Below are 27,968 nucleotides of genomic sequence, written 5' to 3'. Positions count from 1 at the left end.
CACCATGACCTGCATAATGGGACAGTGGTCGTGTCCTTCATTATCAGGGGATGCTGCTTCCACCAGGGTTGCCCTTTGCTTCACATGACAAGTGGTGGAAGGTCTTGAGCCCTCTCTGTCCAGAGCAAAACCCTCTTTTTGACAGTGCCCTCTTGTTTGACATTTGAAGAGGATGAAGCCTGCAGAAGCAGCAGCGAGGGGCGTGAAGGGCTGGGCAACAGACCAAGCAGACACACAGATCAGGTCTCACCTCTTCCTCCTCATTAGGGCAAAATCTGTTCTTGTTTTTTAGTTTGCATTTGTGCATACAGTATAAGTGAGCGCACAGCCATTTTGTGCCAAGTGTCATCTTTCATGGTGAAGGTGGTTCCTCTTTTGTAAACCATGTGCAAATGGCTACACGGGAGGGAATTGGTCTGTCAAACATTTCCAGTGATGAGTACTCTGAAAAGAGAAGATATCAGTGCTTACAAGGTCCCCCTCCCTTTGTCCCTTCCATCGCAACCTCAGACAAAGAGGAAATTAAAACCAAAGTTCCTTCAATATTTGGGTGTGTGCAAAGAGACTGCAGAAGGAAGAGATACTCATTTAGCTAATCAGGGCTTTGATTGTCCAGGGCTTAAAACAGAAGTGGGAAGACTTTGATAACTTTTACTAGACCACAAGTTCTACTATGCCCTAGATTATATCCCATAGCCAGCCTAGCCAACCATGATTTATTTATTTATTTATTTATTTATTTATTTATTTATTTATTTATTTATTTATTTATTTATTTATTTATTTATTTATTTATTTATTCATTCATTCATTCATTCATTCATTCATTCATTCATTCATTTATTTATTTATTTATTTATTTATTTATTTATTTATTTATTTACAAGATTTTAAAGCCACACCATTACCAGTGGTCTCTTTATATATAAAGCATATATAGAAGGCATACAGGTTTTTGCTGTGAACAAACTAGGCTACATTTTAGTGACTTTTCTGTTGGCCTAATGAAAGTACAATATGAATGAATGAATTTATTTATTACAGTCAGGTGACCAGCTCATAAAATATATTATATGGCTAAAATATACAAAATGCAATTTAAAAAATGTACAACCAGTTCATAAAACATACTATATGGCTAAAATATACAAAATGCAGTTGGTGTATCTAGCTTTTTCATTTTGGACACTTTTCCTGGAATTCCCAAGGCAGCATGGCCAGTTGAGAGATGAGTGTTGAGATATCAGTGGTATCTATGAGAAATTTTGTGTTTTAAACTTTCACCATTTTCGTAACTGCAAGGGTTCCTACAGAAGACTTCAACTCCCAGAATTCTCCAGCAAGCCTGGATAGTCAATGTATAGTTTATCCTTTTATTTAAACTGGGAGGTCACTGATAGCAATGAAACATTTCATGTTTCTAGCTGTGACCATTTGTTAGAGGACTACAACATCCAGAACCCCCCAACCAGGATAAAGAGTTGAGATATAATGTACCTAGTTGTGTAAGTCACGACCTCAGGAGTATCCATGCTCAACTTTGTACTTCTGGCCCTTACCATTTCATAATTCTTTCAGGACACACACACACACAAACATTCTGTTGTATTTATGAGACCTGTTATGTTTATAGCTTACTCTCCTCCAATGAGTTCAAGGTGGTGTATATGGCTATCTGGCTCTTCAGTTTATCTTCACAACAACCCTGTGAGGTAGGTTAGGTTGTGAGCTTATGAATGACTGATTCATTGAGCTTCCTAGCCAAGTGAATATTTTAACCCAAGGCTTCTGAGTTCTACTTCAACACTTTAATCATTAGGCTGGTAGAGACCATATCTTAAATGATGGATCCACAACCAGTCCTTAGAGTCAATTGCCAGGGACAGAACAGCAAATGCTCCTCCCTGTATTCACAATGCATAGATCCTTCTGGGTATGTTACACCTGTGGAGAAGAATGAATCTCCCTAGCAGGAGGAGATTTGATTTAATTAGAGTCCCATTTTCAGTCTTGTAGCTTGCTTAGGTTGTGAATAGTTTCATTGAGTGGGAGCCATGGGACAGAAGGAGGATGTCTTTAACTACCAAAAATATCTCCCTGCTGATCATGTCATGACCCTTTCGCGAGTCTAACATATGCAACAGGATTTTGGCAGCAATATTCAAGGCCGATCAAATTATTTCAGTACCCAAGGAGAAAATTCTATATCTGCGTCTTCTTCTCTAATGCTAAAAAATACTGCAGGGGCAGTTACAAACCACAATATTATCTTGATGCCTTTGTTGCACGATGCACAAAACAAGGTGGCCACTTTGCTCTGCCTCATGTTAGTACTGGTCATCTGTGGAGCTCTGAAAAGCTGCACAACAACTCGAGGACAAAATTGTTATATTTTGATGGAAAACTGAATGTTTGTGAAAGCATCAGCAGTTTTTCTTTTTAGAAAAGCATACCCTTCTAGAAACGATTACAAGAATCAAGCTTTAAGAGGTTAAGGGAGCAAATATACCACTTTCAGCAAAAATTCACAGACAGAGTGCACAGCTCTGGCAGAAAACCGCAGGAGGCTATTTGGTTGAAAATGGGAAGCAGGAATTCTGACCATTTTTGCAAGGAGGCCTATGATCTGTCTCCTTTTGCTGATTCTTGAAACTGGCTCAGCATTTAGTAACCTAATATTTCTGCATCACTTCAACATTATGCTAATGAAAGACTTTTGTGCAACTGCTTTTCATTAAGCATTTGCCCAAAGAAAACATGTGGGCTGTCATTGTTGTTGAAGGTTTTTCAAAAGACAGATGGCAATTGTTATTTGTGAACATGCATCCTTCTCAGTTCTCCTCTCCTGAAATCCAAGCTGCTCCCTTGTAGTGGTACCACGTAGATAGAGGACCGCCAAAGGGAAGCCGCTAAGGTGGAACTGCTGTGTGACTTTTACATGCCTTTGGGGTATTTCACGTGGCATACGCCTGTGGGTACATGAAGGCTCCCAAGAGAAACCAAGTCACCAAGCATACTTTTCAGCAGAAGCAGCTGTTTGTCCTTTCGGCCTGCAAGTACATGAGAGACTGCTTCTCCGTTCTTTGTTCAAAGATGAAAAAGGGCTAGATGGTGAAAAGGAGACTGCAAGGCAGCTGTCCATAGCCTGATATCTGCCCATAATCTGCTCTTGAGCTTCTAGTTTCTGTAGTTTTTCTTTCCATTCTTCTGGGTTCTGCAAGATGCCTGCATTTACCACAGCCTGTGGTCTGGCCACTTGTTTACCATATGACCACTGCAGAGCTTGTAAGCATCAGCAGGTTTTTTTCCATCCTTCAAGCAGCCATTTTGTATTACCCCATCCTCTTGCTGTTCTGCACCTCACCTTTTACCTTACAACCAAGGCAATATGGCACCAGTGTTCAAATGGACACTGAGCTATGATGAACCAAGCTTTTCCTTCAGAATGCAGCCTTTCCCTTTGGCCCTCAACCTCTTACAGAACCCATAAGATATTTGAATGTATGAGTTGAAATGCCAGTCAGATTTTGTACAACAATGCTTAGTCAAGTGGCGCATGAGTTTAACCATTGGTGCTTGATATGGAGCCTCCTTCAACATTTTCCGCTCTTTTTCCTTCCCCTGTTTTCATTATTTCCACAACAGCAGATGTGTGTCTTAGAACTATTCCTGGGTCCAACCTTCCTGATTCTCAGCTGATGGCAGCAGCCACAGATTTACCAACATCTGATACCCCACCTGTTATGTTTCCTAGAGAAACCAAATCAGGACATAATGATTCCTCCCTCAGCAACTTCCATATTAATGTAATGCTGCAAACCTATGTTCCTGAGTGTAATCCACAAAATCCAGCTGGTCCAGAATGAGCCCAAAGGTTTTTGTCTGGAATCATATTCTGGTGATTTAGAGGGCCTATCACACGGACCATAGTTTCCTTTTCTTTCTTCTTCTTTTTTATCGATATCTTTGTATGTATAGTCATGTGATATATGTACAGTACTTCTTAGCCTATTCACATGGCTGTCAGTTCAATTGGTATTTTATTTGCTATTTGTACTGGTTCAGTAGAGTATACATTAAAAAGTAAAGGTTCCCCTTGACATTTAGTCCAGTCGTGTCTGACTCTAGGGGGCAGTGCTCATCCCCGTCTCCAAGCTATAGAGCCAGCATTTGTCCGTAGACAGTTTCCGTGGTCACGTGGCCAGCACGACTAGACACGTAACACTGTTACCTTCCCACTGTGGTGGTATCTATTTATCTACTCGCATTTGCACGCTTTCGAACTGCTAGGTTGGCAGGAAGAGTATACATATCATCTCATATAAACTGATTAAATTTTCATCCTGTTTCTGGGTCCCTGCTGCCCTAAATGTTTTTTCTTCAAACGTTGTAAGTGATATATCGGTATTTTCCTGTCACTTTCAACTGTTAGTCAATGCACCAATATGTCACCAGCAGCCCTCCCTCCCTCCCTTTAAACCAGGTGCCAGAGGAGCTGGGGGGGGGAGAAGCTGTCTCCTTCTGAGCAATGTAGTTCATGTTGTTGTTGATGCTGCAGCAGCAAGAACTTTCCATGGATAGTAAGTGATTTATCGCTAAGCATTTTATAATTATTTAAAAAGGCTACAAACATGGTGGCCATGCAGTAGCGATTGCATTAACTATTTAACTGTATTTTAATTATCATATAGTTTAACTGCTTTTAAATCGTTTAGCTTACGTTTTTAGTTCTATTCCTTTTAATATTGAATGCCACCTTGAGTCCCCTTATTGTGAGAAAGGTGGCATATAAAAATTAAAAATAAATAATAAATTGATTTTTCTGCAAATTTTTTCCATTTATTCAATTTCCGAATATCTGATTCTTTTCAAACTGCATTTGTAAGTTGTAACCCATTCTATGAATTTGATGCACAGTTTAGTGCATGATATGACCCTCTCTAACTTATTTATATCTATCTATCTATCTATCTATCTATCTATCTATCTATCTATCTATCTATCTATCTATCTATCTATCTATCTATCTATCTATCTATCTATCTATCTATCTATTTATTTATTTATATCCTGCCTATCTGGTCAGTTAAGGCCACTCTAGGCGGCTAACAGCATAACATATATAATAAGCAATCTTCATGTATTGAACTGATCGTGGTCCCTTAGATGGAGATGTTTTGTTGAGTGGACATAGATGTTGACTATTTGGTTATACTGTATAGTCACAGGCCCATTGTCTGTATTATTTGTTTCAGCTGTTGAGTGGCCAGTCAAGTAGTCAGTTGAGTACAGAGCTTTTGATAAAGAGTGATCTAATCAGAGTGGACTCCAAATTTTGCGGTCTAGATGGTTGCCTGGAAAAACTGCTTTTTTAAAAATGCCTGTTTAGATAGAGGGAAGACCTCTCAGTTGTTTTTGTCTGAAAATGATCTCAAACTATGTCCAAGTGTCTGGAATTCATTTTTACCCTTCATATATTTTGTCCAAACTTCTACAAGTTATATCAATATGAGATTGAGTAGTTAAGAGTGATAGATTGGAATGCAAGAGACTGAGGTTCATATCCCCATTCAGCCATGCAACTCCGTGTGACTTTTCTCTCAGCCTAACCTACTTGTGTAGATACAGTGGGCATAGTGAAATTATGATGATGATTACTAATTATTACACAGCTTTGATGTATGAAAAAGGCAGTATTTTCTTGAGTCTTAAAGAAGAGCAGGACACGGACTTTCACTGAATGTTTTGTGTTCCATCAGACTTGTTGCATTATAAGTACAGCTTGCAATCATAGTAAATATACCCATTTAAATTTATGCCATCCCTAAAATTATTCTTCAAAAGTAATCCCTAAAATTATGCCATCCCTAAAATTATTCTTCAAAAGTAGTAAGTAAATGTTAGCTGTTACATTGAAAGAGTAGTGGGATTACTAGCTGTATTACTTCCCCAAAGAACTTTTGTTATATCACCTCCTAACCTCAAGATATTCCTTTAAAAGTAATAAGTAAATGTTAGCTGTTACAGTGAAATAGTGGGATTACTAACTGTATTACTTCCCCCAGGGAACTTTTGTTATATCACCTCCTAACCTCAAGATATAATGTGCGACAACAAATGTCATTATGTGTTGGTGTTGTTATGTGGTGGATATAGCCTAGAGGAGCTGGAGTCCCGAAGGCAGTTCGTGTCGTTCTGCCAACTCCTGCAACATTGCTGGAACCAGTTGTATTGGCTCTTGCCTTTCCATTGGACCATTTCAGCAACGTGGAGAGGGGGGATCTGCTGCTTGGGTAACAGCCTATCTTCCATATTACTTTACCCAGGCTTCATGCTCTGGAGAGGACACTCCTCAATTCAGAGCATGTTACCACAGTCTCTCAATACTGAAGGATGCCTATGCTATGTTATGTGGTGTCAAGTCAGAACAGACTTACAGCAACCCTAATAGGGTTTTCAAGGTGAGTATTTAAGGAGTGCTTTTACCAGTTCCAGGGGACATGGTGGCGCTGTAGGCTAAACCGCAGAAGCCTTTGTGTGCTGCAGTGTCAGAAGACCAGCAGTTGTAAGATCGAATCCACACGACAGAGTGAGCTCCTGTCGCTTTGTCCCATCTCCTCGCCAACCTAGCAGTTCGAAAGCATGTAAATGAGAGTAGATAAATAGGGACCACCTCGGTGGGAAGGTAAACAGCGTTCCGTGTATAGCCGCGCTGGCCATTTGACAACGGAAACTGTCTTCGGACAAACGCTGGCTCTACAGCTTGGAAACAGGGATGAGCACCGCCCCCTAGAGTCGAACACAACTGACTAAAATGTCAAGGGGAACCTTTACCTTTACCTTTTTCAGTTCCACATACACCAGGTGAATTTCCATGGCAGAGCAAGAGAATCAAACCCAGTTTTCCAGAGTCCTAGGCCATTTTTTCTATCCACTACAATACATCACACTGGGTACCCAATGTTATTATTTACAACACATTGTTTCTATGCTCTGAGTGTAGATAACTGTTGTGCTTCAACAGCTGACTGAAATTCAGATGCATTTGGAGTCGTGTCAATAACACAGCTTCACTGGCTACTGATATATTTATGTTACCTACTCCAGTTGTTAAGTTAGCCCAAGAGAATGTAAAGAAAGTATTGGAAATCACTCCAGTACATGGTTTTCCACTTTAACAGATTCCAGGTATCAAGCATACTGGCCAGTGTGCCTGTTAAAAACACTCAGAAGAGCAACAGTGACCTCTTCTGGATTTTTACTCCTTCCTCCCCATAATCAAACCACACATGACAATAAACGGCTGATGTAACATTAGTCTAAGAGGAGGATTTGTTCTCCTCATTTGCACTCCTTGGTGGGGGAAGTGGAATGAAAACAAGGCATGTTAAACATATTTAATATTGACAGAGTATGATGTTTTTGAAAACAGACTCTTGTATTAATTAAGAAACATCTTCATCTTGGAGAATTAAAAAAAACCCAACAACCCAGACTCTTAAAGCTTCAAAGCAGATGGAGCTTCAAAGTCAGATATAAAGACTAAACAATTAGCTAAAAAACACTCATCTCCTTCTTTCAAGTGGTGATTAACTGAGCTTACTGGCCTAGCGATTGGACCAGCATTACAAGATTAAACAAACAAAATGCCTTGAAACGTTCTTAGTGGTTACATTTAACTCTGACACAAAAGGCCAAATAACTAAGACATAACTGAAAAGTAATTCAAACGTTAAACACCCGTCTGAGCACCACCAAGCCCCCCTATCTCTCCCCACACTTCAAATGTTCCATGTACTGTATTCATATTTCACAGGGAAGCTTGAAAACAGCTTCTCCAGCTGAGTGTCCTCATAATGTCTTGGACTACAATTCCTAGGCACAAGCACAGCTGGCTGCGGGATTACATATGGAAAATGCAATCCATATCATGAAGGTGGCTGTTTAGGAAAGTGTATTAAACTGTATTTCATAGATTGGAAGGGCTGATCAGGAAAAATGCCTCAGTCCCAGCACTCTAACGACCATATGGTGGCTAACAACGGAATGGAGGCATCTCGCCAGGTTAGCTTCATTGTGTAAGCAATCGTTTGCCAATGTTGCTTGCTGAAGGATTGCCTCCGCCCAGAAACATGGGAGCCTTTGAAGGGTTTTTCAAAGCTTCGTTCTCAAGGGCTACCCCATCGACCAAGTCGCAATGATCTGCTTTCCTAAGCCACAAGGACGACGACTATAGTATGGGTTCCCTTTCCTTTCCCTACATTGTGCTCCAAACTGGTGCTTGTGAGCAACTCAAGGGGACTTCAGCCACTGCCTGCGCAGATACCAGAGAACTGATAGTGATGCAGCTGAGGACACAGAGGCACTGAGGTGTCATTTTTCATTTTGTGTGATGTGGCGTGCATTGCGATCATGCCTGAATTGTTGAGAATTCATGGTAACCTTCCCAGTAGAGGTTATGTGGGGGTGGCATCACTGGCACAACCCTTGACTTTGGCTAAGTTTTCAAGGATTCTGGGTGTGTGTGTGCTTTTGAAAATGTCATTCCTTATTTTTTTTTTTGTTTTATTTGCTCTCCCCTCCCCTTCCTGGCTAAGCCTGTATACTAGACAGGGAGTCCCTCCCCAATTTTGGTGACCTCGCTCACTGCCGAAAAATATTTCTATTAGGAAAAGAAAGCCCCTAGGAAGTGTGATTCTCATTTTAAACCACGTGTTTCTCCCCTCCACAGTATTTTTATCATTAAAAATGTGTCTTTAAAAAAAAAGAAAGAAAGAAAGCTGTAAGCTGATACTCCCAACCTGTGGCTGGGAATTGGTCCCGTGAACCAATGACCTTGCCTATACTTGATATATAGGTTCTATCAGTCCTTTGACTGGTGCAACAGAAGCAACGTACTTCCACACATGGCACTGAAGTGACACAGCAGAGGTGGGAGAAAGTGCGTTTCTCTGTCTTTTGCCAGACTTTAACTCCTAGGCTTACTGACCACTGCCTTGGCTGGCAAGGGCTGAATTGTAGTCCATCAGCATCCTGAGGGTTGCACTTTTCCCCATCCTTGCTGTGTGAGATTGCTGTGTTAATATTGTGCTTTTTAGAAACCATTATTACAGAGTTCCCATATTGCTTTAATGAAAATGCCTGAATTGTTAAAACATTCCACCCTCAGGCCACATTCATTCTCTATGAGCATTTTATTTCTGAAAATACTGTTATCTCACAAGCTTGACAAAACAGTTCAATGCTGTAAAAGATCTTATTCCTTCCTTATCTTACAGGCGCTAACTACTGATATGACTGTGTCACAGCAAAGAATATTATTCAGTGTTTTGTCCAAAATGTTCTACAAACTAAAATCTATGAAAACTTAAACTCACTTTCAATCATTGTTCTTATACAGATTGCTGTTGTTAGGCAAAACAGAACCACAACTTTTGAGCACTGTGTGATATGCCTTTCTGTTACTAACTTGGGGTAGAAAATTTTATCTTAACATTACACAAAGGCTAATTACATAGCAACAGTCACTAGCCTGCTGGTTTTCTTCTGACATGTTTGACAGATGGGCCACACAGCAAATAAAAAAAGAAAGTTTCTCCTCCATCAACAGCTGAGCTACCAACTTCGAAAACACCGTTTTCCTCCAAATTTTATCAACAGGATCTTGTAATGCTGCCATATTTGCTGGAAGAATTTAACTGAGTTTTGTTTTGGTTTCCTTACATTTGTCAATCTGTCTGTAGTTAAGCAACCGAAAAAGAGAACAGACGGCAGCCACAGGGTTGCGCAACAAAAGGTGAAGAGTTTACGTTTTCTTTTTTTGGTGTTCGGCTGTTACTGTACTGAGATTTCTAATTGAACTGCCACAACAGTTGTTGTCAGAAACTGGAGCAAACCTATGTTACGGCACACCTTTACTTACAGTAAATGTCGAATTTCAAGGAAACGTTTACGATATTGTGGAAGAACATTCTAAACGCATCATGCATTCAACGAGCATGTTCACAAATCCATACGCCACACAAGTCCTGAGGACCAAAAAGAATGAACTTGTTGAAGGCATAAACAACCCCGATCACCTTTTGAGCTGGCTGATAGAAAACGGGATTTTGACGCCGGACAAAAGAATGGTCTTGTCTTACTACAGGACTCGAACAGCAAAGAATTCCCGGGTTTTGGATATCTTGGCTTCCCAAGGTGAGCGAGCTTGTAGGCTCTTTTTTTATCCCTGTCTGAAAGAGATTGAGCCACACTTGTACAGCAGTATGAGGAACTATGTGAGTGACATCAACGGGAAAATTGGGGATGCCAGAAGGCAATTAATAGGCTACCTGCTTGAGAAAGACAAAGAATGGGTTGAAAAGGGCAAGGAGACTCACCAAGTGAAAAAAGATAGTCCTAGACAGATTTTGGTTAGACCAGAAAAGCAAACTGGGGTCAAACATAAAGAAAAACAAATTTCAGCAGCAGGGAAATCTGCAGGCAATGATTTTAATCCTCTTAGTATCTTTGATTCTGTGGCTAAAGGTGCTCTTTCTGATCTAGAAAGATATTTAAAGGAGAGTGATGTTAATGCAGTGAATTCTGCACATGAAACCCTGCTCCACATTGCAGCAGCTCACAGTCATGCCAAAATTGCCAACTATTTAATCAGCAAAGGTGCCAAGCTGGAAGTAAAAGACAAAACAGGGAAAACTCCATTGCATGTGGCTGCCGAGAGAGGTCATGATGAAGCTGTGAAAACATTGCTCCAAGCTGGTGCCAACATATACAGCTTGGATCAAGAAGGCAATACTCCACTTCATTTGGCCTGGCAGAACCACCATACAGATGTCCTGAAGACCATCCTAGAAGAAGAGAGAAGACGACACAGGAACCAGCACAACTTCCTGCACATGGGTGCCCTCAGAGACGACAGCAGCCTCATACAAACACTTCTAAAGAATGGTGTGTTCGTGGATGCTAAGGATGAAAAGGGGCAGACTGCTTTGGGCTATGCAGTGTCTCAAGGATTTGAGACGACTATCAAGGTATTGCTGGAAGCTGGAGCCAATATAGATTCCAGTATACTTGATTTAGCCTTTACTAGCAACAATCAATCAGTTTTTGGGTTACTGTTGGAATACTCCAAAGGACTTTCACCTAATACTATGGTGTCAACTCTCTTTAAAGCCATACAGAAAGATCTGCATGGCATTGTAGCTGCCTTAATTCAAAGAGGTGCAGATGTAAATGCTCTCAATGAAATGCAGTACACGCCATTGCTTGCGGCATGTGAAATGGGGAAAACGGAGTCAGCCAAAGTTCTAATGGAAAAGGGAGCCAACTTGAAGGATAGGACCCCCAACTCAAGCAGTGCTTTACATCTGGCAGTCAAAGCTGGAGCCACGTCCATCGTCAAGATGCTCCTGCACAATGGGATGGATCCTAACATCACAGGTCCAGGAGATCAAAGACCCCTCCATGTTGCTGCACTTCACAATAAGGGGGCATTAATTGAACTATTAATTGAGAGAGGAGCTAAAATTGATTCAGTCACCAAAGAGTTACTCACTCCATTGCACATTGCAAGTTATCAAGGCTATGCTGATGTTGCTCAAAAGCTGCTAGAACATAAGGCCAATGTCAATCTTAAGGACAAGCAGTCAAAGACACCTCTTCATCTTGCTGCTGAAACAGGAAATCCTGCTATGGTGGAGCTGCTTCTTAATTCCAGTGCTGATCCCAATGCAACAGATAAAGCGAAAAAGATTCCTCTTCACCTTGCGACGATAGGAGGCCACCTTCACACAGTGAAAACACTTTTAGCTGGAAAGTCTAGGTCTGGAGCCAAAGACATGGATGGTTGCACCCCAGTGCACTATGCAGCCATTGGTGGGCATCTGGAGATACTGAAAGCTCTTTTGGTCACTGGGAACAATAAAAACATCCGTGACAGAAATATTTGGAGAAAGACACCACTGCATCTTGCAGCAGAACATGGGCATGGCGATTTATTACATTACCTGTTGAGCAATGGTGCAGCTATCAATGCCTTGGACAACAATAAAGACACCCCATTGCATTGTGCTTGCAAAGCTGGCCATTTTAACTGCGTAAGCATACTGGTAAACTGGTCTGCAGGAGAAAAAGCAAATCTACAGGCCACCAATAGCTTGAAGAAGACTCCGCTTCAAACAGCAGAATCTAGCCCAAGTGCTGGTCAAGCTCAAATCGTTACTCTTTTGAAAAAGAAAATGTTATTGATCAAATAAATGGACAAAGACGGAACTAAGTACTGTAATAAGGCCACCTATTTCCTACTACTTTAGCCTAATGCTGGCCACTACTCCATCGCCAAAAAGGAGGACATGGAAGACAAGGAGCACCAGAAAAGAGGACGTATCTGCCTTAAATTAGCACATACTAATTTTAAACAAATATGGGCGAATATCATCACAATTAGACATTGTTACCATAATTTAAGTGGAAAAATAATAATTCAAATAGAAATAATAATAATATAATACAACAATAAAAGTGGAAATAATAATAATTTAAGTGGAAATAATTACTTGATGCTTTATCTATTTAGTTGACTTGTGTCAGCATAATAACTGTATGCAATGCTCTGTGCCTTTTCTGCAACTTACTGAAAATGAATGAAAATAATGAAAGAAAATGAGCAGAGGCCACTGAACTTTTCTTGAAATATCCCACTGGGCAACAATCAGCTACTTCAGAGGCACGGTGTGAGCAGGGGTTTTCAGAATGCCCACTCTCGGGAATGACTTCAGACCTGAAGTTCATGCAGAACTGACCTGCCATACCATATTCTTCATGTCATTTATTGGTAGTTATATCAGTGTGTGCGGTTTGCATCTTTTCTTACAAAATGATCCCCCTCAAACCATTTACCCCTCCCCCCCAAAAATTACAGGACTGATTAAATACGTTCACCAGTCAAAGCCTCTACTTTCTCACCTTGGCCAGGAGAACCTGGTGGGGGTGGTAGGGTGGCCACTTACACATTAGTAAAGAGGAGGAGGGCTCTTGAAAGAATGTGTAGTTGGGGTCTACTACTGACTGCCCAGCCAAGGAGAAGATGCAAAGCAAAACTTTGAAAAATAAATTGCAAGAATTTCAGAGTCATGGTGTCTCTCAACAAATATCAGTTATCCTGATATCTGATGGGAGGCAGATTCTGCCAAATATGGCCCCACTCCTCAGCCCTGCAATGCTCCCTCTTGAGGTTGTCCCTATCCCCTCTTTTGTTCAGAGCCTATCCACATTTGTGACTCTTAAGCATTTGTCCCACTTCCCTTGCAGTTATTGTACCTGCCCTTTATCCCGGTGTCCACAAGATGCAAAGTAGTGTCAACAAATTCAAAGCATATCAAAAACTTTCTGATTGCTTGTTTGTTTTTAGTACCACTGCTCGGTGGAGATGTATTTTGTTCTCCTTTGTTCTGTTTTCCTTCAATGCACAACCTGCTGTTGTGGACCCCTGTAACTTGTTGATGTGTGCTGATTTTATTTTATTTTATGGATTTGTCATTTAATCATACAGTACAACCCCTGTACCTGGGGGACTGGTATCCATGTTTTCACTTATCCATGGTCTAAAAAACTGAAAATGTTATAAGAAAAAAAAAATTAGATATGTATTTTCACAATGTATTCACCAGAGTTGGCCATTAGAGGAAGCCAGAAACCATGCTAATGTACAGTATTCTTGTTTTTGAAGAATACATAGCATGGTCTCTGGCTTCCTCTAGTGGCCAGTTTTGGTAATACATTAGGAAAAAACCTTTTTTTTCTGTATTTTTATTTTCTTTTACCACAATATTTATAACATTTACTATTTTCTGTGGTTTTCAGCACCCACAGGGCAGCTTGGAACTAATCCCCTGCAGATATGGGCATCCTGCTGTATTTCCTTCTGGGTTTGTTTCTGCTGATCAGTCTTGATCCCTTCATACCTCACTGCCACTCCTGTTTCAATTTATTGGGATGTTGGCTCTTTTTGCATTCCCCTTTTTAATATGTGAAAAAAAAATTAAGCAAAATGAAAATCAGAAACCATTATAGTGATAACATGAAGATGTGAGAAACGTGGGTGGATAAAACAAAGAGGGGAGGAAGGAAATATTAAGCAAGATGGGCAAAAGCTGATGGCAAATCTGTGTTGGGAGTGAGATGTCAGCGAGCAACTCCATATGAGTGTGGATAGGCAGTACCAGAACACAGTGCATCCCAGTACATCTATCAACATATTTCACTCAATGTGTGGATGCCAATACTATGATGATCTTTCCAAACCTGAAACAAACAATAACATAAAGACCCAGAGCAACCCTAGAATAACCAGGAACAATGCCACAGTACATATAAGACAGTGGTTCTTAACCTTTGTTACTCAGATGCTTTTGAACTGCAACTCCCAGAAACCCCAGTCAGCACAGCTGGTGGTGAAGGCTTCTGGGAGTTGCAGTCCAAAACTCCTGAGTAACCCAAGGTTAAGAACCAGTGATATAAGAGAACATATTCATCTATTCCAAACAATACAGGCATGGTTATATCTACAGTGCTGCTTACAAAGACTCTTCTACTTACTTGCTCTCTTGAAAAAGGATAAGAGCAGGCACTAGGCATGGAGCTTTTGAAATTTTTGAACCACAGTTCCCATAAGTCTGGTTGGGGGGATTCCTGCAGACTTCTAGGAGTGGCAATCTAAAACTTCTAAAAGTCCCATGCCTGGCAGGCAGAGGTGGGGACTATTCCTCTAAGGACTTTATAATAATAAGAGATTTAAAACATTGGTTCCCAAATGGAGGGGTGCTCCCATTAAGTGGGACATGAAGAAATTGTAAGGGTCAGAAGACTGAGATTTTCATAAAGAAAAAAAAAATATCAGATTTCTCTCACTTTTGTGGACATTGTTACTAGAATTCAGAGTTTCTCAAGAAAATTTATTTTGTCAACAGAAATGATGTGCTTATTTTTGCTTTACAATAATTTGTATCAACATTTTGTTGTCAACATTATATATATGGGCAATGCTGCTGAAAAAAGTTGGAACCACTACTTAAGAAGATATACCCCCTGAAAAGCCTTTATGATCCAGCCCTAATTAATTTGTAATATCAAATATATTCTATGGAGCCTGGAAGTTCAGATATGTACCAACACTAAAATATATCTCCTATACTAGAACAAATCACCATACAGAATCAGTCTCAGGAAGGAGTGATATTTACATGCTATTATTTCTTTTATGTTGTGAACAATAAACATTAGTACCAAAATATCACCCGTTTTTGCTTTTTTTTTTTTTAAGGATGCAGTCATTATAATGATTTTACAGCCTCAATCTGTGAACATTTTACTCGGAAGTAAGTTCTGCTGTCAACCAAGAACTTACTATGTAACTTTTAAGAAGCATTAATATAATGACTCACAGAAGCTCTAGACAAATTATCTTCACTTATGTTTTCCCCAACGCTTTTGCCTTTCTTAGTTTTTTAAAAATCATACATCCTTCTCTGTTTTCATTTTACAAAAACGAAGAGCTGCTAATTCCACCGTCAAATACACAGATTCACACTCTCCCCCGCTTTCACGCAACCTGGTTTATTACCTCCCTCTTTCTCACGCTCCCTCTCCCCTCCCCCCCCCTTTTAAAAATCTGCTTTAAGATCCCTAAATACTAGCAGTTGAGGGCGGAAGGAAGGGCAGTGCGAGTTTCACTTATCATAGAGCACATGCTCAGATTCCTTCCGGCTGCAGTCTCCAAGCCCGAAATCGCGCGAGATGACGACTCTTTAACCCTGTTTTCCAGCTCCGTTCTCGCGAGATATGGCGGGCAAGTTTGACAGCAATGGGTGGCATGGGAGAGTGGGCTCGTAAGAAGGAAAAGGCGGCGGCGGCGGCGGCGTGTGTTGAGGTGCAGCCCGGTTAAACGTGGGTGGGGCGGAATGACAGCTGCTGCCCTGGGTTCGAGCCTTGGGAGGCGCCCTTGCGGGGTTGGGTCCATCGTACCCATCATCTACCTCCTCACACTTTCCATGGGTCTTTCCTTTGCTGGGAATGGCTCACATATGTACTGTACATACACGTGTGTGTGTGTTTCGTTCATGCAAACCAATTAATCTATTTCCTTTATGCAAATCTATCTAATTCCTTCATGCAAATCTCTACATGGACTTTCTTCATGCCCTCATTTTAGGAGCCAGGGATCTATTTAACCTGAGCTCGTCATGTGCGCGCGCGCGTTTGTGTAAAATTGTATCTGCTTAAAACAAATTTCCAATAAAGATATGATTGCTAGTATTTAGGATTTCTCTCTTTTTTCTTTAAAAGAGGCCGGATGATTGTAAAAGAGTGGTGAGGAGGAGGTGTGTGTGTGTGTGTGGAAAGCTTTTTGCAGTTTTTTTAAAAAATATGTTAGATCTGTACAGCTGGAAGGGATCCTGTGGATCATCAAGTCCGACCCCTGACAAGGAGGTGAAGAGGAGAATCGAACTCCCAACCTCCAGCTCCACAGCTTCATACCTAAACCACTGAACCATCAGTAAAATGAATTTTATTAGGGGTTAGTTTTTATTTTTCATTTCAAATTACAGGTGGAATATTTTGCGAAAAGATGGGGGGGGTGTAGACATGGTTTCTCAAAAATGTGATGGTGCCAAAAAGCTCGGGGACTGTTGAAACAGGCCCTTCAAATGATTTTTTACAGTTCACGTCCTCTTACTAGCAGAGTGCTTAAGTTAAAAGTGAGGAGGGAGCCGAGAGCAACCTTTCTATACCTGAGTGGTTGCATTGTGCTGGTCCCATGTTTGCTGCTTCTTTCCTTGGGGAAGGAAACAGAAGTACCTTGACATGGAAAAAGTGAAGAATGTATATGCAGTTAGTGTGGAGGTGATACAGGAGAAAGCTATAAATTATCCTTAGAAGAAAACTCTCCATTCTAACCTTTTGACAGTTTTGTTGCTGGTAGAAGTGAGGTGTCTTCTGATGCAGCATGCATTCATCTTCCACGCTAAGGAAATTACTCATCCCACATTACATTTGTTAGAGCAGTATAATCATTTGGGTGCTACGGCCACTGTTATTTTTTTTTCATAATTACCAAACCCGTCTCTCATCACAAGGCTCAAACGTAAAACCTGTCGGCATTATCTACATTAATACATGTGATTCCTCTGCCGCCATCTTTCACTTTAATATATATGTACTTTTATATATCCTTTCTCCCTCCTCTTGAATACCACCCCATCCCCAACCAACACACCCTTCCTTTCTTTCTCCTCCCTCACTCAGGCCTGGTGTCCATTTTCTGTCTCCCTGGAAGAATATTTAAAACAGAGCCGTAAATGACTGCATGTAGATGTATCTCACACTTAAGACTCCTACAGCCAATTAATATTTAGAATGTTCTAATTGTGAAACTTCTGTTTCATCCAACATTTCATTCTGTTTTCGCATGTCCAACAAAGTGGACGTGTCCACAAAAGCTCACGTTAAAATATAATAGTCTTTAAGGTGCCACATGTTTTCCTTTTTTTGTCCTTTTGTTTTTTTTTCTTTCAATTTTGCCTGATAGTTTTTAACATATCTGAGATGTTCAAAGAGAAGTTTATCTTTGCCATAACGATATATATGTGGTTACAGACATTTTAGTTAGTATACACTAACAGGAATTTGAAGCATTCTGGTTAAAAAGCCACAACACATCTCCACTTGGTTTTCTTCCTAAATATCACTGAAGCGCTTCTTCATTGTGTGTTTTATTGTTCGATTTTAAGTGTATGAGAAAGGTTCTGAACAATGTGGGAAATATTTTTCATTGCTGAGGAATTTCTGACATAAGGAGAATATGTTCTTTTAAACCTACACATAATGAGGAATGGAATGATACTCCTGAAGAAAATAGCATGTTTCCAAATGACCTGCCAGCATGATGGTATTGAGAAGAATAATTGCTCTCTTTATTTTTTTAAAAAATGTTCAGGCTTCAGAGTGATGGCCTTCAGAGTATTTCAAGAAAATGATTGCTATTGAAAGACAGAATGAAGCAATCATGACAAACTATCTGATCTGTGACATAACTTCTAATCTTCTACAATTATGGTTTCATTGCAGAGATGATGAATGAATTATTTGGTAACTCACCATTTGGACAGAAACATTGTACTGTACCATGTTGGCTGCTCAAGATAACTGAAGCGATAAAGTTCTACTTGGACCAAAAGCCAGTTAACGGGTCTTCATTCAAAAGCTCATACTGTATTGCCTTCTATTTATGTATCATTTGGGAGAATACTACCATACATTCCATTTCAGTCTAATGTAAACTGTCTGTATATTAGGAATCATATTTGTCCAAATTGGTACACTGAGCTATATCTTGTGTTGCTGAGAGCTGGAAGGGGAAATTACTTTAAGGATAACAGTGTCAGTATTTCTTATGGAGAATCTAATCCTATAGTGTTTCATTTTTTAGTTCATGCTCAGCAAGAGCCCTCTTGCTCATAGTAAAACTGAATCGCCAAATAAGATTGGGCTAAACAAATATTTCATCCTAAATCTTGCAGTCTGAATGGAATTGTACAGATTTGCCAAGACTAATATGTCTGTAGATTAGGACATTCTTACTCAGGTTTGAAAAAGCGAAAAAAAGAGAGCCTGAGCTTCTTGAATATTATGGAGACATAGAATTCAGCTGAAACTATTCCCCTGATTTTGTGGATCAGAATCTAATTTGTACTAAATATGAAATTAACAAGGGACACAAAGGAGGGAGAATATCCCAGAAGAACTGCAAAGCTATGGTATTACACCTCGGCTGGAGTCTTCTCTTGTTTTAATGCAAATTTTGCCTGTGGAGTTTTCTGGACTAGCATGAAGTAGGCTTCGGATAATTTCCTGATTCGGGTAGCTTGGGTATAATTGGGCGTGCAAGTTAAGCATTCATGGGAGGTGTATAACAAGGTTTTCTCAATGAAAGACAGATTATATAGTACTCAGCTATCTGTACATAAGAGCCCTAGGTATGATTCCACTAATTTTGACTTTGGTGGGAACATTAATTTTTAGTACCTAAACTGTGATGTCTGATCCATGTAGGGTAACCCCACATCTATTTCAGTCAGATCCAAGCATGGTGCTATTTTGTAATATTCCTGGACAAAAAAAACAAAAAACAAACAAACAAAAACCAGTCTGACTTGGTTGCTTATTCATAACATGTACATATTGCATTGCTAAAGGATATATCACTCTGGAGCAAATGAAGAGAGTGGGCTCCTGAGCAGTCTTCTGCAGTGATGAACAACTTACGTGTAATATCTTTCCACTGGCGCTTTACAGTTTGCTGCAAAGCAAAATAAATAGTTTGATAACCATACTTTACATGTATTGAGGCTGGGAAGTATTCTTCTTGCTTGTACTCTTTGGCATTTACTGAGCTATATTATTTATTTTCCTTCACACCGTTTTGGAACTCCTAATGATGGCTCTTTTTACAAAAGCATTCTGTGAAGTTGTCAGTAATACAGTATTGCTCAAAAAAACCCCTGATATCCTTTGATTCAAAAATGGACAAAACCAGCAGAGGGAGCTATAAGCCAACTAATCTAAAGTATTAGGGTCTCCTCCTTAAATTACAGCAAATTATCTGGCAGAAAAGAAAAATAAAGAAGAATAAACTGTTGTGGAACCTTAAAGGTTAACTGCTATATTTTAATGTGAGCTTTCGTACACAAGTCCACTTCCTGAGATAATTATTCATTATTCCTGCAGCCTTATGACAGGATGTGCTTTAGGACCTTAAATAAAAATGCATTTTTTTTCTAAAACCATGTAGCTGGGTAGAATTGATTTCAAATAACAATTTTTTTAAATTTATAGAAATTTGACCATTTAACTGTTTGCTGTTCCTGGAACATATTCTTCTGAAAAGTCAAAAGCTAAAAATCTCTAGTTACTACAGTGGACCCTCTACTTAAGGAATTAATCCGTATTGGAATGGTGGCTGCAAGTCGAAAAGTCTGTAAGTCGAATCTCCATTGACCTACAATGCACTGAAAACCGATTAATCCCATAACCAGTGGTTTTTATTCTATTTTTATTCCATTTTGGTTTTTTTCTGGTCTGTAAGTCGATTCTCTGGCTGCAAGTCGAATCTAAATTTTGCAGCCAGAGAAGTCTGTAACTCGAAAAGTCTGTAAGTCGAGCCGTCTGTAAGTTGAGGGTCCACTGTACTCTGATCATCCCTCCCTCCCTAAGCACATGGACATGGATAACTGATTTATACTGCACTAGTATAAAACAGAGGTTTTGAAGTTTATAGCATATGATGCTAGTACTCTGTTCATGTGTATTAGAGCTTTCCAAGTGATGCTGGCACCTAGTTTTTCTCTCATTGACTGATGTGCTAAGAATCCATTCCTTTGGTGGGTATCCTGGCCAGGGGATTCTTGGATTTGTATGCTCTGGTTCTGAATGTATGAAGAGTGGAAGCATATGGTCACAGATCTCAGTGGGAGAGTCATAATAAATACAAGCACTTCTGAGTAGTCTCTACCTAGAAAACCCTGGAAAGGGATGGCATAAGTTTGAATCGACTTGATGGCACACAAGTGTCTAGAGGAGGCAGAGCTGGGGAGTGCTGAACAACTGTTTGGATGAAAAACAAAACAACATGAACCACTGAACTGGCCGATAGCGCCCATCTTTAGTGGCTGACTTTATTCCTATGCTTGTCTCCCCAGTCAGAATTCCACTGGGCAACCACACATTGTACATGTATGGTGCAGAAATGTGCTTATGTGAATTGGGGTTGAGCTTCAGACCATTTTTTGCGCTCTCCTCTTTCGCCCTCATTAAGAGATTCTTTAATTCCTCCTCAGTTTCTGCCATCAGAGTGGTATCGTCTGCATATCGGAGGTTGTTGATATTTCTTCCGGCAATCTTAATTCTGGTTTGGGATTCCTCCAGTCCAGCCTTCCGCATGATGTATTCTGCATATAAGTTAAATAAGCAGGGAGACAATATGCTGTACAGCCTTTATAGATCCCTGCTAATATTGGAGCTGGGCTAGGGAAACAAACCTGGGAGGTAAAGTGGAAGAGGAGGCAAGTTTCATACTCCTGAACTATGCAGATTTTTTTTAGTGTAGACAGTTGATGCCACCCCATCCCCAGTTTAAATCTGAGCCAGGCAGTTTGTTCTTGTTCCAATTCCAAGGCTGCACTCTAGTTTTAGATTCTACTTAAAACGATACACATTCTTTTAGCAAAATCCACTTCATTGCAATATGACCTAAAGATAACGCCTCCCGCTTTGTGCTGGCCTTCTCTCCCCATGTCTGATTTTACAGTGTTTTGATTGATGAAGGCATCTAAACAATTTGAAAGCCTGCACATATTTTGAACTTTGGCTAATTAAAATATTGCTGAAATATATAGTTGAGATTTTTTTGTCCTTATGACCTCTGCCCCCACCATCCCACCTCCTAACAAAATTTAAACTCCAAAACTGACTCCAAACTTTTTCTGGCATCTCATTTTGAACAGAGGGTGTCAACTTTGAAAGGGTGGAATGAAGTTCTGTGTTATCAAGGACTCAGTTGCCTATTGATGAGTTTGTCATTCACAGTAATTAAGCTGGCAAAATTCACAGCACCTTCCTGTTTCTCTTACACTTCAGTATCAATCTGGATAACGCCCCGTTTCTATATTGGTAACTTATCTGATAATAAAAAGATTCTTTGTTTAACATCAGTGAATTTGAAGGAGACTGGAAGAGGTAACAGAGTATAAACGTACATGGAGATGAATTGCAATGACTCTTTAAATAATCTCACTTGATGTAGGTGAACTAAGAAACAGTACGACGGAGAAGTCAGGCGAAATGGTTCAATGATATATATATACAGTATATGTTTTAAAACATGATCAAATTTTCAATTGCCTGTTTTGTCTATAAAGTGTGGGTGGGCGGGCTGGAAGACCTATAATTAAGGGTGCAAAGAAATGAATGACACTGTTAAAAGCTACTTTGTCTTCCCTGCATATGGTCAAAGCAGATGCTGTAATCCTGAACCTATGCAATTTAATGTTAGAAACACTAATGAAAGGTGGTTCCCGCAACTTCTTAAGTGACGTGAAAAAAAGAGAAAAGAATGGGTGCCATCTAGTTCCTGTCTAAACTTCACCTACACCTTTCAAAAGAGAAGGCAGTTGCGTTCAGATTGAAGTTAGGATAAGATAAATGATGCATCAGCTGGTAATCAACATGGGTTCCTACTAAAGCAATTTGGCAGTCATTTACAGCGAACCACGCATTCTACAGTGGACCCTCTACTTACGGAATTAATCCGTATTGGAATGGTGGCTGCAGGTCGAAAAGTCTGTAGGTCGAGTCTCCATTGACCTACAATGCATTGAAAATCAATTAATCTTGTAACTGGCTGTTTTTGTTCCATTTTTGTTCCATTTGGGTTTTTTTCTGGTCTGTAGGCCGATTCTCTGGCTGCAAGTCGAACCTAAATTTTGCGGCCAGAGAAGTCTGTAACTCGAAAAGTCTGTAAGTCGAGCCGTCTGTAAGTTGAGGGTCCGCTGTAATTCAAGTTAAGAACACACTCTGGGCAAATCCCAAAGAAAACACAGTCTAACTATTTTCTTCGATACAGCAAGTGAGTTTGAGATTTTAAATTACTAGATGAAATAGGAAGAAAGGAATTCTCTGTTTCTCTGTGGCTCATGGATCAAGCAATGGTGTAGTCTCACCCCCAGATTTTAGGGTGAGGTGCCCCCAAGTGCTAGAAACACAACAATTGACTAATTATTTTCTTCTTAAGATCATGCAGTGTTTCTTTTATCAATGAGTTTTTAACACAGAAGACCTGCTTGCAGCAATGCAGGCCACCTTAGTACATACTTCTTAATTCTGCTACACGAGTAGAGTAGTCTTGCATGCAGGCCAATTGTGAGGATAATGGTGGATCAATTTGGAAGCTACTCTCTTCTAAAAATCAGCCCTGCTGCTTCTAGTATTCACTCCTCAATATGCCACCTGCCTTTCTCAGAACCCTTACAAATTTTGCCTGGTGTTTCCATGCCATTTCCTGGACCCACCCCAGTTTTCTACTGATTTCTTAAACATGTTGCAACCTGCGAAACAAATACTGTATGTCTATGGAATGCTTTGATAGTAGCAAGAATCACACCTTCTGGAAGTATGCACTCAAGCAACACTACATCTATGAGCAGTATTAAAAGGAAGCAACAGTGATAGATATTCTAGGAATTAACTTACAACTTAAAGTGGTTTACCTGCTGTCTTTTTTTTTTTGTAAAAAGAGGCAGAATGTTTTAGTGAAAAGATTATTGGAATGCAGCAGAAAAGGCTCGACAGATTTGTGGGAAAATGATTTTGTACAGGTCAATCTTTGTAAAGTCTAAGAAAACTACTGTAAGATTTTCTGTGCTTGTCCATTGCAATTGTTGGGAGATAGGCCTTGTACAGTGCAGTCCTGGACATATCTGCTGAAAATGAGGTTAATCCCAGGTAAGTGTATACAGAATCGCAGCCTGACAAGTTGGGGGTACATACGCATGTGCACATAAATTTATCCAGTAGCAACAGGGAATGGAAATATACTTCCCTGAAGCCAACCCATAATGCTATCTCCACTTTTGTGGGGCTGTTTTCCTCTGTCTTCAGTGGCACAGGGAAACATAGCCTCTTTCAGGCCATTCCCTCCATGTAGCATTGCGGGGAGTCTTGGAGATCATCAAGTCCAGCCAACTGTCCAATGCAGCTACTACAGTGCAGAATGCAGCTGTCACATTGATCTAGCCTCTGTTAATTATCTCCAACAAAGTAGAACCCCCATCTCCTAAAACAAAATATTCTGGTGTCTGATATTTTACTGGTAGGATATACTCCCCCCCCCCCGAAGTTAAGCCAAAATTTGATCTTCTACAATATCTAGCCTGGCCTCTGGAACAACTGTGACAAAATCTCCATCTTGTGCATGGCAGCCTTTCAGGTCTTTATTCAGTGCTCTTTATGTGACTTGCCTTCTAGACTCATCACCAGTTTGGTTGCTGTGTGCCATCTTCAGCACCCTTTGCAGGAAAGCAGGGCACACACATGCTATTCATATACTGTATTTGGACAAATCGGCCTGTCCTTAAAATCACTGTATTCTGTTAGTCCTGCTTCAGATAACTGGATGTATGTACAGTATGTGATTGAGAAACCAAGTGGAGCTGTTCACTCGGTGTTCCCCACGTTTTGTGAACATATGCTGCGGGAACGGGGCCATGCCTGCTCACCACACCTCCAACACCAATGTTCCATTGGACTGGCCTTGTCCTTGGAAGGTGTGCTTCTAGTATTCGTGTGAAAACAGTTATTTGGGGATACATATATGGCTGCCCAGCTTCTCATGCAAGTTGCAACCCTCAGTGGCCAGCCCTGCTGGCAGCTCAAAGGCGGCTTCCCAGATTTTCAGAAGCAGTCCTTGGAGGGGGCTAAAGGCATGCCAAAGAAAGGAAGAAAATAGAAATTTCATTCCATGCCTGTCGAGCTCCAAATGCATTTCTTTGACTCCAGATATGGTACATTCAGAATAATGTGTGGATGGGGACTGGGGAAGGGAGACAGTGTATCCTGTTGCAGTTTAAGGCTCTATGCTATGCCCTGTATAAGAGGTTCCATTGCGCAGATTGATAGATAGATGGACGGATGGCTAGACAGACAGATGTCCCTTTTAATCTGAGACCCTAACCAGTAGCTCAGTCAGGCAGTCTTTTCCAGAATTTTTCACATATTTAATATGTCCAGCCTTCACCGTGTTCCCATGTCTCCTTAGGGAAAAAGAATGATGATCTAACTAGTCTATAGAGCAGGTATGTCTGCTCTTTGGATCGTAATGCCTACATCTGATCGGATAGCACCTGTAGAATTTTTATTGCATGATACCTCTCCAAATTTCCAATCATGGCGTCAATCATTCTGTGTTAAATTTGCAATGCCAATGTGAAAACGGCCTTGTGTACAAATGGCTTAAGCTAAAGTTGAGACATCTCGGAGGAGCAGGTTAGGGACAGACCATCCACAAAAAAGAAAAAAAATGTTTCCAATGAGAGGAACAGTTTCGTCATCCATGATGTGAAATGGGAATGGTTTCAGATTGCACTGGAAAAATAAAAATAATAAAAAAAACACTACAGAAGAGGTTAATTTAAATCACAGATAGCAAACTACACCATGGCACAATGTGGTGTCTAAAAAACAGGCTTAGGACCTTTGGCCTTTGCTATGTAGACTGGGCAGGTTTGGAGGATTACAACGGAGGACAATGGAAAGAAATCCTGGTAGCCCAGATTGTTTATAAGCTTGTAACTTCTTGTTGAATGCGCTTCCAGGGTACACTGTCTGCCAAATTTAAATAAACGTTTCTAGATTTACACTTTCAAAATATACACCAAAGATGTCCAACAAAAATGTAATGTGAAGTGTTTTTCACACATGAGCACAAAAGGAAAAGAAGTCCATACTAACTGTGTTAGTATGGCCCCGTTGGTTATCTCAGATTAGAGATAGGAAGTTCTGCTCCCAGAATTGGCATTCAGCATCCCCTGATGATTGTTTAATGGAGTAGCAATTGAGATGCTTGAGCCGCTCACCTTCAAACATGGAGTCTTCGATCCACAATACGGCATATTGTTTTTTAAAAAAGAGAACAGTTTGTACTCTGTCTTCTTCCATCCTGTCTGCCATGTATACTGATAATTGGGCTTGGTGTTTGTATTCCTTGTTTGGAATCTGCCCTGGACGTTGTCATGAGGCTGTTCGTGTGCAGGTAGCCAACAGGAAATGGGTGAATGGGGTTATGGCTCACCCTGTGAGGGAGGCATATTCCGACTTGCCAAGAGCTTAAATTGCTGTATTGGTTTCTCTTATTTCTGAATTATTGTGCTTCCTCATTCAGTGGGAGGAAAGAAAGGTAGGCAGGCAACAGAGAACAACTACCACTCCCTAAGTGAAGAAGGTGCACTGCTTTTGGTCTTATGTGTCATCTCATCATCAACCTGTTTTTGCTTGTGAGTCACCAGTCAAACCAGATGGGCAGGTCTGCTACTAACTTAGAAAAAGAAGGAACAGGTGCACCCTGTCACACAGAAACTGGGAAGCTTTTGCTGTGGATGGGCTTCATCTTCAGGGTGCTAAAGTCACCTGTCTCTCCTTAAAGACTTCTTCGCCTCAACCTTTACACACTCATGGAGTCTACTTTGAGGGCTGCACTGTTTTTGATGCTTGTCGCTGGATCATCAGCCCAGAATGCTTGCATGTGTCCAACAAACAAGCGGACGTTTTGTGACATGGACTCGGGCAGCTGTATCTGCAAGGCACTGGGTTCAAACCAAAGAGTCGACTGTTCAACATTGACTTCAAAATGTCTGCTAATGAAGGCTGAAATAAGGACCATGAAACCCCGTGTTTGGGGGAAGCCAGAGCATGCTTTCCTGGACAATGATGGACTTTATGATCCAGACTGTGATGCCAATGGCACCTTCAAAGCCCGTCAGTGCAATAATACCGAGACTTGTTGGTGCGTGAACAGTGCTGGGGTAAGGAGAACTGACAAGGGTGATAAAAATATGAGATGCAATGAGCTTGTCAGAACAAACTGGATTATAATTGAACTAAAGCGCAAAGAACAAGAATCTGCCTTCCTAGAGACTGAAGTGGAAAATAGTCTGCGACAATTCATTCAGAACCGGTATATGCTCCGCCAGAATTTCATCCCAGATATCAAGTATGAGCATCCATTCATTCAGATTGACTTGAAACAGAGCAATACACAGAAGTCTTACGGAGATGTCGATATTGCAGATGTAGCCTATTACTTCGAAAAAGACATCAAGCGTGACTCCCCTTTTCCTTCTAGTAATGCATTTAATCTCTCTGTCAAAGGAGAACCTCTAGATATTGAAGAGATCCTAATCTACTACATTGATGAAAAGCCACCAGAGTTTTCTATGAAACGTCTGACAGCTGGCATTATTGCGGTCGTGGTGGTCATTGTCTTGGCCTTTATTACTGGGACTACAGCACTTGTGCTTACCAGGAGACGAAGGACTGGGAAGTATGAGAAAGTTGAGATTAAGGAGATGGGAGAAATGAAAAGAGGACAAACCTCATAGAATGCCTTAAAATGAAGGCCGAAATAAGATTTGGGTGAAGTGAAAATAGATGCAAAGATAATTCCATGATTTTGAAGGTGAGAATGTACTAGCTTTTCTTCTCAGAAATAATGGATAAAGATAAAAAGCAATTGCTTTGTACAAGCTTCTACAATTGTAGATTGAAAGAGTGCTATGCATACTATTAGCATTTCCTTGTAATATACTATTGTGACTCAGAGAGAAATTCTTATGCTATATATTCCACCCTGGAATTTTCCAGTTTCATATTAGTTTTGTTAGAAAACAATCTTCTTCCACAGCTACACAGTTAATCTGCATTTCTGTATTAGTTTTATGTATACCTGTGTGGCATTTTTTCCCCAGTGCTTTTTGGCTCTTGTTGCTAAATTGTATATGTTCCCTCTGCAAAGCTGAAACTGATTAAAGATGTTGCCTTTGATAAAATGACTGACTTGGTGAAAAGTGCTCCTTTAACAATGACCATTTCTGTCCCTGTTTTAAAATTTGATAATGGACAAATCCTTAAACCATAAAATTCACTGGCTGATGCTGAACCAGTCACATTCTCTCAGCCTCCATCAGGGTTGTGAGAACAGCAGGTGAAGAAGGAGAGCCATACACATCCTCTCAGCTTCACAGAAGAACAGGCAAGATATACAAGATAATAATAGTGGCAATAATAACCTTTTGTGAACTGATGCCTGCATAACTTTTCACATGCAATTACATGTGTAAGGTAACCTTTCTGGAAATAATTCTCCT

The 27,968-nt window shown here is 40.3% G+C and overlaps 2 protein-coding genes across 2 annotated transcripts; both read left to right on the top strand.

Annotated features, from left to right (window-relative positions):
- The first annotated feature begins 718 nt into the window (after positions 1 to 718).
- Positions 719 to 12,913, top strand: LOC110077129 (CARD- and ANK-domain containing inflammasome adapter protein). The gene has a single exon (XM_078392923.1). The coding sequence runs from the start codon at positions 9,984 to 9,986 to the stop codon at positions 12,252 to 12,254; it is 2,271 nt and encodes a 756-aa protein (XP_078249049.1). The 5' UTR covers positions 719 to 9,983; the 3' UTR covers positions 12,255 to 12,913.
- A 12,891-nt stretch (positions 12,914 to 25,804) lies between these two features.
- TACSTD2 (tumor associated calcium signal transducer 2) lies at positions 25,805 to 27,650 on the top strand. The gene has a single exon (XM_020789886.3). The coding sequence runs from the start codon at positions 26,277 to 26,279 to the stop codon at positions 27,201 to 27,203; it is 927 nt and encodes a 308-aa protein (XP_020645545.3). The 5' UTR covers positions 25,805 to 26,276; the 3' UTR covers positions 27,204 to 27,650.
- The last annotated feature ends 318 nt before the right edge of the window (positions 27,651 to 27,968 follow it).

This window comes from Pogona vitticeps, chromosome 4 (assembly GCF_051106095.1).
Source record: "Pogona vitticeps strain Pit_001003342236 chromosome 4, PviZW2.1, whole genome shotgun sequence".
Classification (NCBI taxonomy): domain Eukaryota; kingdom Metazoa; phylum Chordata; class Lepidosauria; order Squamata; family Agamidae; genus Pogona; species Pogona vitticeps.
This window is presented reverse-complemented; position numbering and strand designations above follow the sequence as displayed.

Bases quoted from the DNA above. Each gene is read 5' to 3' on its own strand.
- LOC110077129 (XM_078392923.1), top strand. From the start codon at position 9,984: ATGCATTCAACGAGCATGTTCACAAATCCATACGCCACACAAGTCCTG.
- TACSTD2 (XM_020789886.3), top strand. From the start codon at position 26,277: ATGGAGTCTACTTTGAGGGCTGCACTGTTTTTGATGCTTGTCGCTGGA.